General features: G+C 38.5%; 1 protein-coding gene and 1 long non-coding RNA gene across 3 annotated transcripts in view; one reads left to right on the top strand and one right to left on the bottom strand.

The window, feature by feature from the left end:
* LOC102155267 overlaps window positions 1-5163 on the bottom strand; it is a 94365-nt gene extending 89202 nt beyond the window's left edge. Inside the window, exons 1-3 of the long non-coding RNA XR_005358295.1 lie at window positions 4908-5163; window positions 2728-2865; window positions 87-2095 (exon numbers count right to left, since the gene is read on the bottom strand). This is a non-coding gene — a long non-coding RNA (uncharacterized LOC102155267). The remainder of the gene's footprint in view (window positions 1-86; window positions 2096-2727; window positions 2866-4907) is intronic.
* A 36-nt stretch (window positions 5164-5199) lies between these two features.
* On the top strand, window positions 5200-12802 carry CCNG1 (cyclin G1). Of its 2 annotated transcripts, XM_038534834.1 has the most exons (8): window positions 5200-5426; window positions 5998-6126; window positions 6541-6804; window positions 8647-8900; window positions 9495-9573; window positions 9652-9750; window positions 10564-10758; window positions 11557-12802. In XM_038534834.1, the coding sequence occupies exons 3-7, from the start codon at window positions 6541-6543 to the stop codon at window positions 10753-10755; spliced, it is 888 nt and encodes a 295-aa protein (XP_038390762.1). In that variant the 5' UTR covers window positions 5200-5426; window positions 5998-6126; the 3' UTR covers window positions 10756-10758; window positions 11557-12802. The 2 variants fall into 2 exon arrangements, with proteins under 2 accessions (XP_038390762.1, XP_038390761.1); XM_038534833.1 differs by lacking the exon at window positions 5998-6126 and having other exon boundaries at window positions 5201-5426.
* The last annotated feature ends 5685 nt before the right edge of the window (window positions 12803-18487 follow it).

Raw genomic sequence — 18487 nt, 5'->3', positions numbered from 1 at the left:
CCCTAATCAGTATCCACAATCCATCAGCTTGTACCCCAAAAGGTCCCTTGAATCCATCTCCTTCTTTCCATTCCCACTCTTATTACCTTGCTTCAATCTTGTCACTTCTTTTCCTAGGTTAAGGCAATGGTCTCTCAACTACTCTTCTGAACTCCACTCTTGGCCCTCTCTTCAGCCCTCATGCTGATGCCCAGGGGTCATTCTAAATCACAATCCAATTGTGACAATCTCTTTAAGTTCCATGGCTGGTTCTCTAAAACCTGTAGAATAAAGTCCAAAAAATCCAAGAATGGTATACATGGTCTACATGGCTCTTTAGGATAAACAGTGCTTTTCTCCTCCATCTCATTGGTAGACACACCCTCAACACCCTCCAACCTTTAGCCAGAGTAAACTCTATTCCATTTGTGGAGTGAGTTGTCACTCTCTCTTTCCTCTGTACCTTTCCACGTATTGCTACTTTTGTCTGGAATGCCCTTTGTACCAGCCTCTTCAGTTGGCTAAACCTTTCAAAACTCAGTTCAGGAGTTAGAGTGAAGAAGCTAAAGAAATGAGGAACATGGTGACATGAAGCAAGGAAGGCCCTGACCAGTTTAAGGCTAACATAGAGAACAGAAGTTCTGACCTATGACATAACGTTATTCTAGTACAATGCAACTGGACAAAAGAGCAAGATCAGAAAATGTAATGCTTCATTTTCCAAATCTCAACTCTGTCAAAACCTTTTGTGTAGATGTGAAGGTATATGTGCATGCGCTTTTGGGAAGAATGGGTAGCAGCCTAGGCAGAAACCTTTATAAGGAAGGGAATTGCTATCCCCTCCCCATCCCCACCTTGTCCTACTAAAGCAGCAGACCACAGAGAATCCTCCAGCATGGACTTCAGACTAAAGAAATGCACCTGGATGACAATGATCCAGTTTATCCTTCCAACTTCTTATCTTCACAGAGAACAATAACCAACCCACCCTGTGGCCCAAAAGTTATATTTTTAGTCTAGGACTACAAAATACAATGGTCTGGCACCTTCAAAGTCCTCAGTAAATACTTGTTGAATGTTCAGACAAACAAAAAGTAAATAGGCAACATGATCAAAATGTTGATAGCTACTGAAGCTGACTAATGAGTCTGAAATATTCCAAAATAAAAGCTATTTTTAATGCAATAATATCCAAATTCAAGTTATGTATAATCTATATTCATTAAACAGTAAATGGTAGCTACCAAATAAGAAGTATACAGGATATCCCTCACTTCTGAATAATAATAATATAATAATAATAATAATAATAATATCAGAATTGTTAGAGAACTAAGTAAGATCATATGGGTTTAAATTCAATACACACCCTGCCACATGGGAAGCATATAACAAATACAAACCCTTTTTATTACTAGCTGATCTTGGCTTTGAGCCCTGCACTCAACAGTCTATGTCAACTGGACCAAATGCTAGGGTGCAGGAGATCTCCTAACCTGCCATGCTATTCCCAAAAGAGTCCCTTTTCAAGGACTACTCCTTTGAAAACACTTCACTGGTCCATTTGATTTTTTTTTAATGCAATTGTTAAGAAAATATCCTCTGGTAAGTCAAGCTGATGTGCAAGCACTCAGGCATCTAGTAGCAGACGGTCTTCATCAGATCTCGGGAGCGCTCTTTCCCTTGCCAGGTGCAGCTGGGTCACCAGGAGCTCCGTGCGCAGGAGGAAGGCAGTCAGCATGTGCTCCTCTTCTGCCATGGGCTCTTCCTCCCAGCGCAGCCTGATTCCGGCCCCCAGGGTAGCTCTGATGGGACAGCTGATGCCACCGTGCTGCTCCCTGTGGTCGGGGCCCACCCGGGCGCTTGGCTCCCCACCCCCTTCCCCACACTCTCCCACCAGCACCGGGCAGTGCCGCGCCCCTCACTTCCTGCGGCACCTGGCCCCTCACTCCCACCCCGGGAGGCCAGGCCGCCCTCCCCGTGTCTGCCGCTGCTGGGACCACGCGACTGAGAGGCTGAGCGGTGGCTCTGAGTTCCATGGCTCCTGTCCTGGGATTGCCACTCGCCTGATTTCATTGCACAGGTGCATGGAGAGAAATGTTTGTCCTCCTGTTGTCTGTAAAACAAGGAAGCCATCATTAAACTGTCTTATTTCTCCCCCCCCCCAAAAAAAAAAAAAAGTGCCTTTAGGTAGCAGTGGTTACCTACGAAGTTTAGTTTTGCATTGAATGTAGTGTAACCTCAATTAGTTGGAAGGGGTTACCTTATCTAAGGTAGTTAGAATCACTGAATGGCAAGATAGACATGACATCACTAAACTATTTTCTATGTATCCTTCTCCCTGCCCGCCCCCCCCACCACCACCCCAACCACCCAGACTATACACAATTTCTCTGGTACACCAAGGGCTAATAAAGACTCAAAAAGGCCACTGCCAAACAAGCTCTCTTTAAATGAATAATACTGAGCAGGTGTTCTAGCAAACAGTTGGAGAGGTGGTAGGGATTGTAATAACTAGTGCCAGAAAGGATCAGAAAGCAGAGGGGAAAGTACCCAGGGATCCTCACTTCTTGATCCCTCACCACAATTGGAAAAATCAACATACAAAAGTTCCAGACATTTGTCAAGAAGCCTAAAGAGATGGTGAGGTGCAGAACCTCCTCCAACCTCTAGGTTGGAGACAGAACCAATTAGGAACTTCCCTGTGAGTCTGGGCAGCATTTGACACAGGACCACTGTTATACCTACTTGTTATAACTTTTGTTGCTCAAAGGCACTTCTGCAGTCTACAATGTAGAGAATATGATTAAATCTTCCTGTGACTGCCTGGGATTCTTGCCCAACCTCAAGGCCATTATTCTGAGCTTTGGTTCTTGCTGCACTTAACTGATGACAGAGAAGAAAGTATAAAGATGGCAGCTGCATATATCTTCAAGCCTCGAAAATACCTGAGAAGCCAGTCATTTGAAACATTCCTGAAACTCATTACTAAATCTACACATCTTTATAAATAATTTCATAGCGAATAAGTGGCTCATTTTCTTTCTTTTACAAGAGTACATAATTGAGTCTTACATTTGCTTATTTTTCTAATTTCTAATTTGCTCATTTTTCTAATTTTTCTATAAAAAATAATCTCTTTTCAATTATTTAAGTGATAGACTAACATTCTAATATCATCAAATATAAATGACAGTGGGAGTAAAGGGAAGGAGAAAAGGTAAGGAATGTCCATTTGACTTGCTTTATATTTAATCAAGTTTTCTTCAGAGCAGTCAAAACAATTACTTTCAGATAGGGAATTTCAGATCTCAAAAAATAAGATCCTGATGTGAAACAGTTTTATTACATAAACACTGATATATTACCTAAAGCCTCACATGAAAATTTCAAGTATAAAAGATTTAGAAATTAATGCAATTTAGATACTTTTATTCGTTTTAAGTAAACAGTTCTTAAACTCTGATTCTAGGCTGAGAAGATTAAATCTGACAATAGAAAAAGCCCAATCAAATGTATGTTTGAGCAAGACATTTTCAAAAGAAATGTTAATAATTTAATAATAAAGGCTACCATTTAGCAAGTATTTACTGTGTTCTGGGCAGAGTGCCTACCTTTTTATGTACTTTGCTTTATTTAATCCTCTCAATAACCCTATGAATAAGGTACTTTTACTTGCCAGAAAAGAATGGAAACTAATGTGATTTAATAACTTAAGAGTCACATAGCTAGTTAGTAACCTACGATTTGAAAATAAGTTTTATTCCAAAGTCCATGTGTTTATAGTGTCCACAAGACTACATATTCCACAAGGACAGGTACCAATATATTTTGTTCTCCACTGGCACATGTTTCAATAGATATTAGTAAGTGAGTATATATACACATATTCCTAATTCTGTAACTAAAAGCCAAAAGAGAAACATGTACATTTGTAAACTCACACATTACTGTAGTGAATACTTTTTAAATGTTTTAAATTGTCCGTTTATACTCATTATGTAAGTTTGTTTTCAAGAAGGATGGAGGCCTCTTCCCCATTTGAAAAGCTGCATTTTGTCAACCAACCTATTGTTGTGGCTGGGGTGTTATTTTGAGGTATTACGTTTCCTCCCTGGTTTTCCCTCTCTTTTCCTCTGCACAACTCTGCCCCCGTTTTGAGGCTTGGTTCTGTGACATTGCCTCAAGAAAAGACACCTCAGGGAAAAGAGAAGGGATACCAGTAAATCTTTCAGATTTTCACTTTTTATAGCTCAGAATGCCACTAACCAGAAAGAGTTCATGATAGCAGAGACATCCAAGTACAGCTCTGAGAACTGATTAACTCTTTCCTCATCAGTCCTCAGACCCTTCTAATGTAGACCCTTCTCATTTGTAAGGGATCGAAAGAGGAGGGGGGTCCAGGAAGGCTTCAGGCTAATTATTTTCCCACCTACCTGGCATGGGCCCCCTTCACACCTGGGTCTGTGGACTTAGATTCATAGTCACTACAAATATTTTCCCATGTACTCTCCTCCTTCCATTTTAAGCCATTTAAAAAAAAACAAACAACAACAACAACAACAACAACAAAACCTACCAACTTTTAATTAGCTCAAAAATAAAATTCAGGAAACTGGTGAAGACCAAGAATTCACCTGCCCCAGCTCCATTCTTTGATAAATCGTACAAAAAGCAAAATAAGGCAAGAATTCATGGATTTTCCAAAGCCCACAAGGAGAAACCTATAGAATACACCACCGCATAGAAAATTCACCACCTCTCCAACCTGTGACGAAAAATCAAGGGTTTACTTTGTGTTTTGTAATTAGTCGCTGTATTTTTACAAAGACGACGCCGAACAACTCTACTGAGCCGCAGGGAACAGACACTCTCAGTACATTCTGGAATGATGTTCTGGCCAATCCGGCTGGCAGCAGAGACCTTACCCGGGACAGAGCGCGTACACCACTTAGTTGGACCACCTCTTGGTTGAAAACACTTTAGGAAACTCTCCACGGAGAGAAGCTGAGAGGCAAGGGGCGTGGCCTCAGGGGGCGGAGAATTTGGCTCCGGGATAATGGGAAGTGTGTGCCGATTGGCTGGACTTCTTCCCTCCCAGGCCAGCCCTCTTTGGACGGCTGGGGCCATCCATCAAAGGAAGTGCACCAATCAGAAGCTAAGCCGCCCCTCTCTCCCGCCCACCAGGGGCAAGCCCCGCCCTCCAATATATTACTCAAGCGGTCAGGCGCTGCCCCTTCGGCTCCGAGCTGACCCTGTGGTGGGCAGTGTCGTCCGGGCGGCGCTGCGGAGACCTCCGCCCAGGACGGCTCCCCCTCCCCGGGCCTCTCCCCTCTTACCCGCGAGTCCCCTCGCCTCGTGGGCCTATCGGATCTGTTATCGCGGGGTGAGGTGAGAGCAGGCCCGGGGAGGGTAGTCACGGCTGAGGAGCCGCAGTCGCGGTCAAGGTGAGCGGGGCCTCGGGGGTTGGCTTCGCGGTGCGGCTGAGGAGCCGGGTTGGGGGTGAGGGGTGAGGGGTGAGGGGTGAGGGGTGAGGGGTGGGGGGTGAAGGATGCGGGGCGAGGGGCGGGTCCAGCCCGCGCTCTTTCCCTCGCTTCACTCTCCGGTTGCAACAAGTCCAGGCTAGTCGGAGCTTGGAGGGGCGGGGCCAGTCTTACTGTCCGGTCGGCGGGGTCCCGGGGACCAGCCCACGGCGGAAAAGCGTCGGGCCTGTAAAGTTAGTGCTTCCTCGTCGGCGCTTCCCTTCAGTCGCGCAACTTGAAAGATCCCCTGCCGCCCGGTCTTCCCCGTGGTGTGGGAGGTACGCTCGTGCCGGGCTTCCCTTGTGGCCGGGACGTACTAGCTGTGGAATAACCGACTCTGAGATTAATGAAACTCCCAGGTGCATGCTGCAGCCTACGGTACCTCACGCCCTCGCGACGTGTTAAGCTTCACCAATAAAAGTTAACGATGATGGAGCGCGGTGTGTCAGGCACTGTGCAAAACTCTACATGAATCATCTTGTTTGAATTTTAACAGCCACTCGGAGAGACAAATGTTGTTACCTCATTTTACAACGAAGTAAATACTATTGTCCAGTGTTTATTAGGTGCCTTTGTGCTAAGCCCTATACCTAGGTGATCTCGTTTTTCCACACAAGCCTGTGAGGTAGGTAAGAACCTCATACCCACTTTACAGATGAGGAAATAGGGATTAAGTAAAATTAACCAACGTTAACAGTTCACAGCATGGCAGTTCAATATAGGGCGATTACATACGACCGTCCAATCTCAGAGTATCAATACTCAGTTATCTCTTGGCAGTGAATGACTTGAACAAGTATTTCTTGAAGATTTTTAATGTGTTTGAGGCATGGCTCCTGTCCTCTAGGAAGTCACAATCTAGGATGTGACCAACTGGTCGGGTGGGGGTGAGGGGTGGCTGTAACAGACGGCACTTTGCAAGGACTTAGATTCACTGGCAGCATTGGGGGAGGGGAAACTTGTGTATAAAGCACTTGGCATGCTACAAGGCAGGAAGGGCTTTTCTTACACTCCTTTCTGGGCCTTGTGCTATATATAGATGATAGAAGTACTGACAACAACTGAATCTCAGAAACTGCTACACCAGCTGAATGCCCTATTGGAACAGGAGTCCAGATGTCAGCCAAAGGTCTGCGGCTTGAGACTAATTGAATCTGCACACGATAATGGCCTCAGAATGACTGCAAGACTAAGGGACTTTGAAGTAAAAGATCTTCTTAGTCTAACTCAGTTCTTTGGCTTTGACACGGAGACATTTTCTCTAGCTGTGAATTTACTGGACAGATTCCTGTCCAAAATGAAGGTATGTTTAAAGCTACATTACACTAAGTATTTCTTGGTTTTAGTCATTTCGTTTTGGAGGTGAATTTCTCTAGCTTTGGGCTGGTATTCAAAAACTTGACCTTTTTAATTTTCAGCAAGTAGCCAAAACATTTCGATGATTCTGTGTACTCTAGCATTAGTGAATACTCTTCCTTCATAATCAAGAATAATGTATAATTAGAATCAACTTGACATTGAAAAAATAGTCTATTAGCAAAAAAGAAAAGAAAAAGAAAAGTGTTAGCAAATAATTGCAGACTCCCAGTATGAGAGTTGGCTGTTGTTTTTTAAAATCTTTCTTGATAGGTTGGGTATTTTCATTTATCTACTGTTGTTTTTAAATTTAAAGAAATGTGTTATAGGCAGAGTGCTAGATTGTGGTTAAGAATTACAGGTTTGTTCTGTTTTGTTTTATATTGTGAACCACTTGGTCAATAGAGTATACTTCTTAATTTCTAGTCATATATAAAGTTTTAATTGTTTTAGCCCTAGTCCTATTCATATATTGTTTAGCTTGCTATTTTCAACATCAGTTGGCATACGGTAGAGAAAAGAGTATCTTCTGAAGGAAGAGCATTTATGTAATTATTTCCCTGTACTGGATAAGCAGGACATCTGTGTAGATTTCAGAACTTGCTTACTGTTAAAAATATATCTGCCTTTTGTGCCCATGGTCATGAGTGGATGAGATGATGTGACAAATGGAAAGAAACTCATCTTTTAGTCTTCAGTACCTGACACAACACCTCATACACAGAAGAAATTCCACATTTGTTGAATTGGATGGTTCAAGAAACTTGCTCAACAGACTAATTTTTTAACTATTGTTTAGACACCATGTGCCAGCACTACCTTTGAATCTACAAATGTTGCACAGATTAATAATAATACATCTGTCCCTTAAGTATATTACAATCTTATATGAAAATAATGTTTGTACCAATAACTATAAAACAATGCAAGGAATAAGAGAGATACTTAAACCCCCAAAGAGAAATAAATATGTTGCTGAAGAGATTCCAAGAAAAGGAGGACACACACACTGTAAAAACTTCTTAAAGTTTCATTTAACGTGTAACTTCAAGTGGATAGAAATTTGATTCTGTCACATTGTAGACATTCAGGAAATGATAACTATAAAAGATTGGCAGTGGATAGAGCTTTACAGGCAGAGTAAATAGTGTGTGCTAAACCATTTAAAAGCCATTTTACATGTGTTATTGAAAAGAGCCTAGAAAAACACGACATCTTAGAAAGATATTTTGTGCATAAGCCATAAGGAGCTTTGATCCTCCTATAAGCCTTTGATCAGTTAATTTATTTGGTCCAACTAGAACATAATGCTTACAGTTCTACAATGATTTAGGAAGGAAAAGAAAAAAAGAATTTCTTATGGGCTGAAGTTAAATATTATCCTGACAGTCCAGTTTCTCCAAAATTGATTCCAAGTGGATACATAGTGTTGACAGGCTAGAGTTGAGGAATGATTGGATCTCTATTAAGTCCTTCACAGTTGAGAAATAGATCTCAAAGATACATTTTAATAATAATGTATCTGAGTTCTAGATTATTTTATTTGTTTATTTTTTAATTAAAATAAGCTAAAGAGGGATACCTGTGTGGCTCAGTGGTTGAGCATCTGCCTTTGGCTTGGGTCATGATCCCAGAATCCTGGAATCGAATCTGGCATTGGGCTCCCTACAGGTAGCCTGCTTCTCCCTCTGCCTCTCTCTCGCTGTGTCTCTCATGAAATAAATGAAATCTTTTAATCTTTTAAAAATAAATAAAATAAGCTAAAGGCATAGTCTCATTGTCATTTTAGGTACAGCCCAAGCACCTTGGCTGTGTTGGGCTGAGCTGCTTCTATTTGGCTGTTAAATCAATAGAAGAGGAAAGGAATGTACCATTGGCAACTGACTTGATCCGAATAAGCCAGTATAGGTTCACGGTTTCAGACTTGATGAGAATGGAAAAGATTGTATTGGAGAAAGTGTGTTGGAAAGTCAAAGCTACTACTGCCTTTCAATTTCTGCAACTCTACTACTCACTTATTCAAGAGAACTTACCAATTGAAAGGTATGTAATCTTTGTTTTGACCAAAGGAGATTTGGAAATCAAAATGGTATTCTGGATATTGCATAATTCAGTATTTGAATTTGGTATAATTCCAATCAAAAGTAAAATGAAGGGGGTAAAAAAGTACAATGACAGCTGCAGCTCCTTGGATTTCATTTCACTGTCCAGCGAAAGTGAGACTTTCAGTTGTCAACAGCTTTTTCAAGTCTCTGAAGGCTAATTCTTGGGATTAAGGGACATTTCAACTTTTTTTTTTTATTACATTTTCCACTTATAGACTACTTAACTCCTAGAACCTAGTAAATATCTACCAGATTTATGGAAAAAGAACTCAGTAACTGCAGAAATAGATTAAAATGAAAACTTGATAGTTGTAACATGATACTTTTTTGGTGGGGGTAAAATTATTTTAAATTCATGTATGGTATCTTCAAGAAGTTAATGCTCCTGAAGGAAAGGGAATTCTTCAAATGATTTATTTTCTGTGATGTGTACGTAAATTTCATTTTAAAATGACTTAGATGTTGTTCTAAACATCCTTCGTTGACTACATTCTACATAAAATTAATCTAATTTTCATTTTCTTTTTAAAAGGAAGAATAGCCTTAATTTTGAAAGACTAGAAGCTCAACTTAAGGCATGCCACTGCAGGATCATATTTTCTAAAGCAAAGGTAAATATTTTATAAAGATTAAACTGATTTATATACCTATTTTCAACTCAATACTTACTTAAAATTTATCTCTTTTAGCCTTCTGTGTTGGCATTGTCTATCATTGCACTGGAGATCCAAGCACAGAAGTTTGTAGAGTTAACTGAAGGAATAGAATGTCTTCAGACACATTCCAAGGTATGTCAAGGTCATAGCCTAAATGGTGTTAACAGCTATAAAAGAAACTAAACCACTTGTGTACTAGCTCCTCCAGTAAAATGAGATGTGTCTGTTTGAAACTTGAGTAGCTTATCCTCAGATTTATTTAACAAGGAAAGACACATTAGTAAGATCACAATTATTGCTGTAGTTATATACTGTAGGACCATTTTTTTAATTTTAGAGTACAGTGGGGGAGGAGAGAGAGAATCTCAAGCAGACTCCCTGCTGAGCACCAAGCCCATGGGCTCAATTCCATGACCATGAGATCATGTGTGACCTGAGCTGAAATCAAGAGTCAGATCTTGGGCAGCCCGGGTGGCTCAGCATTTTAGTGCCGCCTTCAGCCCAGGGTGTAATCTTGGAGACCCAGGATCGAGTCCCATGTCAGGCTCCCTGCATAGAGCCATGTCTCCCTTGGCCTGTGTCTCTGCCTCTCTCTCTCTCTCTCTCTGTCTCTCATGAATGAATAAATAAAATCTTTAAAAAGAAAGAAAGAGAGAGATCTTTAACCACCTGAGCCATGCAGGCACCCCATGTAGGATTTTCTTTTTTTTTTTAAAGATTTTATTTGTTTATTTGAGATATAGAGAGTATATGTGAGAGAGAAAGCCTGAGCAGAGGGGAGGGAAAAAGGGAGAGAGAGAAGCAAACTTCCCACTGAACAAGCAGCCTGATGAAGGGTTCCATCCCAGGGCCCCAAGATCATGACCTGAGCTGAAGGCAGACGCTTAACTGAGTCACCCCAGGTGCCCAATTGTAACTAATAATTTGTTTTTAATTTATCCACAGATAAATGGCAGAGATTTGACCTTCTGGCAAGAACTTGTATCCAAGTGTTTAACTGAATATTCATCAAACAAGTGTTCCAAACCAAATGTTCAGAAGTTGAAATGGATTGTTTCTGGACGTACTGCACGGCAATTGAAGCATAGTTACTACAGAATAACCCACCTTCCAACAATTCCTGAAATGGTCCCTTAATTGGTAAGTTTGGTTCATAGTTACTCTCCATATAGAGAAAATTTTCTAGCACTATAGTTTTATTGTTTAATTCAAGAACTAAATGAATTATTATCAAAAATAAACAAGATGGAGTAGAATAGCAATGGAGAAAATGACTTCACTGATCTAGTCAGTTAATATTTGAGGGCATTTTTTCATTTAAGATACAATACCCTGAGAGTAAGGAATTATCCAACCTTTGATATGTACATTAGCCATTTCATTAAATTCTCAGCTTAGAAAATCACATCCTCTTTAATAACCTGAATTTCAAAAGAAGCACTAAGACACTATTTTTCACATCATTTTGCTATATGTAGACCCAAGTTCCGGCACAATTGAAGTTAACACAAGCCTAAGCAGGAAAACGGGACCAAAAGTTTGAACCATAAATGAACTAATTCAAGACTGTCAGCTTATAAGCAAAATCAGTATGAACTTGGATGTTGTACTTAAAGTAAATTATGGCAGATGGTCTCCATGCTAGGTATCTGCAAACTGCCAGGGTATCTCAACACTATATTTGTATATCATTGCAATTGCAGTTGGAACAGTGGAAAGTGCATAAAAATTAAAATCTCATCACTAATATAGGATATATATTCTTACCATCTGAATTTAAGTTGTAATTTAACCTTTTCCTACTCAAAGCTAAATGTTAATACATTTACATATGACATGATTATTAAATCTTCTGTTAAGCAGTTGATTTTTTAACAGTTAATAATACTTTATGTTTGGCAGAATTCTAATAACTTGATGTTTTGTTTGTTTAAATAGGATTGTTACAGCAACAAAAAAGCTCTTCTCTGAAGCCTTTCTCCACAATCCTGAGCTATGGATTCCATGATGTTATAATGAATTTAAGCTGTGAAGCCTCAGAACATCACAACTAGATTAGCATTGATGTTCTCAGATTTGGGAAAACTACCTAATTAACATGCTGTAGTGGAATTAAATTAAATTTAAATTCATCTGTGAGGCATACAAATGAAAGCTAAGAGCATAAATGTGAAATGTTAATAACAAGCCTGGGAAGGTAAACTGTGAATCTTCATTTCTAACATTGACCCAACTTTCTATGTTGGGTCAATATATTATATTTAGGTGGTATCAAAAGTGGTAACCTAATTAAATTCTAAATTATGAGGTATAGATTAAAACCAACATTTCACAAATGCACTTTTAAGGCATAACAAGGGTCACTATTCTAGGCAATGAAAATGGTTTCTTGGTACCTATAGTGCAAATAATAGATAATTCCGAGATCTAGACTTTACTGCTACTTGGGAATTATACTTAAATTTGAGGGCATTTTATAAAAGTAAAACTACAGGCCTAGTTATTTTGGCATATTAAGTTATTGTTAATATTTTTCCTAAAAAACTGGTGGTTTGCATCCATGGTAAAATTTACACAGTATTTGCTGCCTCCATCTAATCCCATCAAGAAACTTTGTTTTTATTGTGTTAGTAATTCAAAATAACTATGCTCCAAAAACTTGATTTAACACTCCAGAAGTTTTTACTAAGGGCTGTTTTTATAAAAACTGCTATTGCTTCTAACTTAGAATTTTTAAAGGAAGAGAATATACTTTCACTACTTGCCCCTCCTGTGCCCAAAGAAAGTCTTTAAAAAAGTCAGTAGGCATCCTCATAATTATGAAGTTGCTAAGGTAGTATTTGAGATTTTCTTTTAAGTCAGTGACCGTAAGGAGATCTACGGCATTAAAAGTGATGTAAACAGTTACTCAGTGCAGCAAGTAGCTTGTGTCCATCCAGAATGGCTGTACCCATTTATGACATGTTATGGGTAAATGTGCACTGGAAAATAAACCAAAGAACCACAATATATCTTATACTTTTGTGAACTGTGTTTTATGGATAACTTCAGTTTTCCCAAAAAGCTGACATATTTCAATAATTTGACATCAGTGTTAATTCTGAGTTGGCAGAGGTAGCCTAACCAACTACCATTATGTTTTGGTACTAAGGGCTATACCTTTCAATAAAGTTACTGAAATGCATTCCTTTGCAGGTAGTTTCTATTTGTTTCTGTTCTGATTTAACTGTTTTGTCAATGTGATACTAGAACCACAATAAAAAGCTATCTCCATTCGGTATATTTAAATTTAGCAGGAAGATGTATGATAGCAGAAACAATCACTATTAATAGTATGGCCATTACCTAATTTACTTTCAAATGGCTTTTCAGAAAACAGAAGATTAGGATAAATATATTTAATGTGCATTTAAAAGTTGGTGTTGACACAGTATTGGTAACTTGTGTCATTTAGATTCATCAGTATTATGGATATTCTTAATACAAATTCACCCTTATATTCAGCCCACCTGAAGTTCTTACCTTAAATGGCATTCCAGCAAAGTGGTTGGTAATGACAGGTAACTAACCAGTATTGTGTTAGTCTGCTTAGGTAAATTGGTAATTGGAACTGAAACAGGATTTTGAAGGTTCGTGTTTGTTTAATTAAACTAAGAAGACAAAGTGACCACTGCAAAGAGTTAATTGAAAATTAAAATAAAAACTTATATAGGAAAGTTCCTTTTGCACTTGACTAAGACTAGATATACTTAATCCTCTTTACAGTGTAGTTTTTAAACACCTGAACCTTACATATTTCTAATTATGCGGCATACTATCAAAAACAGACAGCTGTGCCTTGGTGATGCAGTCAGTTGAGTGTCCTCTTAGTTTTGGTCATGATCTCAGTGTTAGAGGATCAAGCCCCATGTCGGGCTCTACACTCAGCGTGAGGTCTGATTGAGATTCTCCCTACTTATTGTTTACTAAATATAAAATCTGTAATTTTTCATAAACCAAAACCAGTAAACATAAGGCAAATGAGATGGATTAAAATAAGCCAGTTTGGGGGCTGGGGGGCTCTGGCTGGCTCAGCCAGTAGAGTATGCAACTCATGATCTTGGGGTCATGAATTTGAGCTCCACACTGAGGGTAGAGAATCCATAAAAGAATAAAAAGCTAATGTTTTACATTAATTTGACAAAGATTTTGGAGCAATTGGTCAGGCATAAAAAGGGATCATTAAATAAAGATAAAAATTCAAGAAGACTTGACAATCTTAAGTTTGTATGCACTTAACATCAGAGCTTCAAATATGAAAAATGGACAAGGATTCAACTACGGTTGGAGACTCAAACCTCTTAGTAATCTATAGAAATTTAGGATATCAGCAAGAACACTGAAAAACAGTAATACTAACAACCAACTGGATCTACCTGACATAAAAAGCTTCATCCTAAAACAAAAGAATAAGCATTCTTTTAAAATACATGGAACATTCCCCAAGACAGACCGTATCTTAGGTCACAAAACAACCCTTAAGAAATATAAAGGAACTAAAATTATGAAGTATGTTCTCTGATCATAAACTAGAAATGTCAGATAACAGGAAAATCTATGACTACTTAAGAGATTTAAGAGATTAAACAACAAACTTCTAAATAAGGTTCTAAGGGTAAGTCTAAAGAGTAAAATATTTTGAACTGAGTGAAAACATCAAAATGTATGAAATGTAGCTAAACCAGTGCTTAGACTAATTCACATCAATTGTTTTTATTATGAAAAAAAAAAAGTCTCAAAGCTTCCACATAAACTAGAAAAAGCAGAATAAACCCACAAAGCAAACAGAGGGGGAAAAGGTCATTAAAAAAGGAGGGGTTTAAAAATCAATGAAACTGAAAATAAGGATAACCAACAAAACCAAAAACTACTTGAAAAAAGCAGTAAAATTGATGAATGTCTAGCAAGACTGACAAAGACAAATGACCAATCTCAAGACTGAAATAGATAATGCTATATTAAAAGGACACTAAGGAAACAACACAACTATGTACATCAAGTTAAATGAATTCAGTGAAAGATAAGAACCACCAGAACTTAACATAAACCAAATTAAAACAAAATTAGGTAATCTGAGTAAGTTCTATTTTTTAAAACTGAATTTGTTGTTTGAAATCTTACTGGCAAGGGGTTCCCTGGGTGGCTCAGCGGTTTGGCGCCTGCCTTTGGCCCAGGGCATGATCCTGGAGTCCGGGATCAGGGGGTCCTGCATCGGGCTCCTTGCATGGGGCCTGCTTCTCCCTCTGCCTATATCTCTGTTTCTCTCTGTGTGTCTCTCATGAATAAATAAAATCTTAAAAAAAAAAAAAAAATCTTACTGGCAAATCCCATAAAACACTGAAAGAGGACAATACAAATTCTACCAATCTCTGCTAGGAAGTAGAAAAATCACTTCCCAATTCATTTTATAAGGTTAGCATCACCCTGACACCAAACCAAGATAAAGATAACACAAACAAAAAACTATTTACCAATATCGCAAATTAACAGATATGGACATCTTCAACAAATCCAGATACGTAAATGGCAGTAACACACCATGACCAAGTTTGGGATGTGTGAAAATAAAAGCAGGTTCAAAATTTGAAAATCAATCAAATTTAAAAACCAAGCAAGGCAGGGATGGACATTTCCACCCCTTCTATTCTAGCCAATGCAATGAAACAAGAAAAAATAAAGACATACGGAGTAGTACAAACTAAATGAAACCTATTTATGGTTTATGAGGAAAATCACAGGAATTTGTAACAAAAAACTCCTAGAATAAGTGATTTTTTTAAAAGATTTTATTTATTCATGAGAGACACAGAGAGACAGAGACATAGGCAGAGGAAGAAGCAGGCTCCATGCAGGAAGCCCGATGTGGGACTCAATCCTGGCACTCCGAGATCATGCCCTGAGCCAAAGGCAGACGCTAAACCACTGAGCCACCCAGGTGTCCCCTAATATGTGATTTTAACAAGGTCACAGGATATAAGGTCAACAAACAAAAATTAAACAGTTCTTTGCACTATGTACATCTGGAAACAATTTTCAAAAAATATATCATTTACAACAGCTCCAGAAAATGAACACTTAGGAATAAATCTAAGAAAAGATGTAAATATTCCATAGGCTCAAAATCACAAAATGCTCATGATTGAAATCAAAGAGATCCTAAATGGAGAGCTGCTCCATGTTCAAGGATTGGAAGACTTATGCTATTCCAATGAAAATCCTAAGGGCAGGACCTTTGGTAGACAGACTGAATACAGCTGATTCTAAACTTTATACAGAAAGGCAAAGAGAGTTAAAACCGCCAAAACAATTTTTGAACAAGAATTAAGTTGAAGGAATCCGGCTGCCCAATTTTAAGACTCATCATAAAGCTACAATTATCAAGGCAGTTTGGCATTTGTGAAGGGATAGAAAAATGGATCAATGGAGTAGACTAGAAAGACCAAAAACAGACCCATATGATTTTTGACAAAAGTGCAAGAACAACTTAATGAAGAATGGATAGTCTCAAAAAATTATTTTGAAACAACTTGGACATCCATTTGCAAAAAAATGAAGGTCCACCTACATTACACAGCTTACAAAAAAAAAATAACTTTGGATGGGTCACACATCGAAATGTAAAACATACAATAATAGAACTTTTAGAAGAAAATATTGGAAAAAGCCCTCATAACCAGGATTACAGAGTTCTTAGACATGATACCAAAAGCTTGATCCACCAAAAGCATGATGAACTAGTATGTCAAAATTAAAAACATTCATGCTTTAAAAGACACCATTAAGAAAGTGAAAAACCCACACAATAGAAGAAAATATATGCAAATAATGAGACTTGTGTACAGAATAAAGAACTCTTTCAACTCATTAATAAATAACCCAATTAAAAAAATGGGCAAAGGATTTGAATAAACATTTCTCCAAGGAAGATACATAAATGGTCAAGAAGCACAAGAAAAAATGTTCAGCATAGTCATCAGAGAAACACAAAACAAAACACAGTGTGATACCACTTCATATCCACTAGAATGGCTAAAAATTTAAAAATCTTGTAACAAGTGTGGGCAAAGATGTGGAGATACTAGAAATTTCATACACTAGTGGTAGGCATGCAAAATGGCGTAGCCACTTTGGAAAACAATCTAGAAATTCCTCAAATGATCAGTTTCCATAGAACTCAAAATTCTATTCCTAGATAAGAAATAAAAATATACATACACATAAAAGCTTGTACTCAAATGTTTATTTTTTAAAGATTTTATTTACTCATTTGAAAGACTGAGAGAGCAGAAGCGGGGCAGGCGCAGGGGAGGTAGAAATAGACTCCCGCTGAGCAAGTAGCCTGACACAGGGCTCCATCCAGGGACTCTAGAATCACATGAAACAAAGGCAGATGCTTAACCGACGAGCCACCAAGGGGCCCCCACTTGAATGTTTATAGCAGCATTATTCATAATAGCCAAAAGGCAGAAACTTCTCAAATGTCCATCAACAGACAAGTGTATAAATATGCAGCAATTATACAATGGAATAGTCCAGTCATACAAAAACAACGAAATACTGGCATACTGTAACACGGATGAACCACTAAAACATTATGCTTAGTGACAGAAGCCAGTAACAAAAGACCACATACTATAATATTCAATATGTATGAAATGTCAGAACAGGGAAATTTATGAAATGGAAAGCAAATTAGTGGTCGCCTGGCTGAGGGTGGAGAGGGAGGGAATTGATAGCTAAAAAAGCACGAGGTTTCTTGAAGTGATGAAAATGAAAACTGACTTATGGTGATGGTTGAATAGGACTATACTAAAAACCACTGAATTATATACTTTAAATGGACAAAATACATGGTATGTGAATTAGATCTCAATAAAACTGCTTTCTGTTTTTGTTTTGTTGTTTTTTGAAAAAAAAAAAACATTACAAAGTGCCCGGGTGGCTCAGTCAGTTGGGTGTCCAACTCAAGTTTCTGCTCAGGTCATGGTCACATGGGTCAAGAGATCCAGCCCCATATCAGACCCCATGCTCAGCAGGGAGTCCACCTGGGGATTCTCTCCCTCTGCCCCTTCCCTCCTGCTGCACTCTCTGTCTCTTGAATGGATAAATAACCCTTAAAAAAAAAAAATTACATGTGATTCCATTGATGAACATTCTTGAAAAGACAAAACTATAGAGACAGTCTTAACCAGTGGTTTCCAGGGTTTGAGGCTAGGAGTAGGGCATGACTACAAAGGGAGAGAATTAAGTTTTTATGGTGATTAAACTATTTAATCTCTTGGGGTGCCTGGCTGGTCAGACAGTAGAGCATGCAACGCTTGATCTCAGGGTCATGAGTTTGAGCACAAATGGGGTGGAAAGTTCATTTAAAAAAAAGAAAAAAAACATAATTAAACTGTTCAATCTCCTGATTTTGGAGGTGCTTACACATATCTCTGCATGTTAAAATTCACAGAACTATGAACAGAATCTACTTGCTAAAAATTCACAAAACTATTAACAGAATCTACATGTCAAAAATTCACAAAACTATGAACAGAAGAGTTAATTTTACTGTGCTTATTCAAAATACTAATTTCTTTGAAAGTCAAAAAGAGAAGCAAATTAAAAGAGAAAAGCCTCTTCCCCATCAATTCATTCCTAGTTATTGGGTAAAGTGAACAAGAGAGCCATTTTGCCAAAGGGTATGGCAGGGCTTCAGTGGCCCACAATGAGGTGTGTTCAGGACCAAGGAGGTGAGGATCTCTGCTTGCCACAGGGTGTTGGAGCCTGAGTAGAGTAAGGAAGGCATTCATGTGAGATGACCTAGAATAGGGAACCAAATATATTA

This window comes from Canis lupus, chromosome 4 (assembly GCF_011100685.1).
Source record: "Canis lupus familiaris isolate Mischka breed German Shepherd chromosome 4, alternate assembly UU_Cfam_GSD_1.0, whole genome shotgun sequence".
NCBI classification, from domain to species: domain Eukaryota; kingdom Metazoa; phylum Chordata; class Mammalia; order Carnivora; family Canidae; genus Canis; species Canis lupus.
The sequence above is the reverse complement of the archived record's forward strand: the minus strand, read 5'-3'. Positions and strand labels throughout refer to the sequence as shown.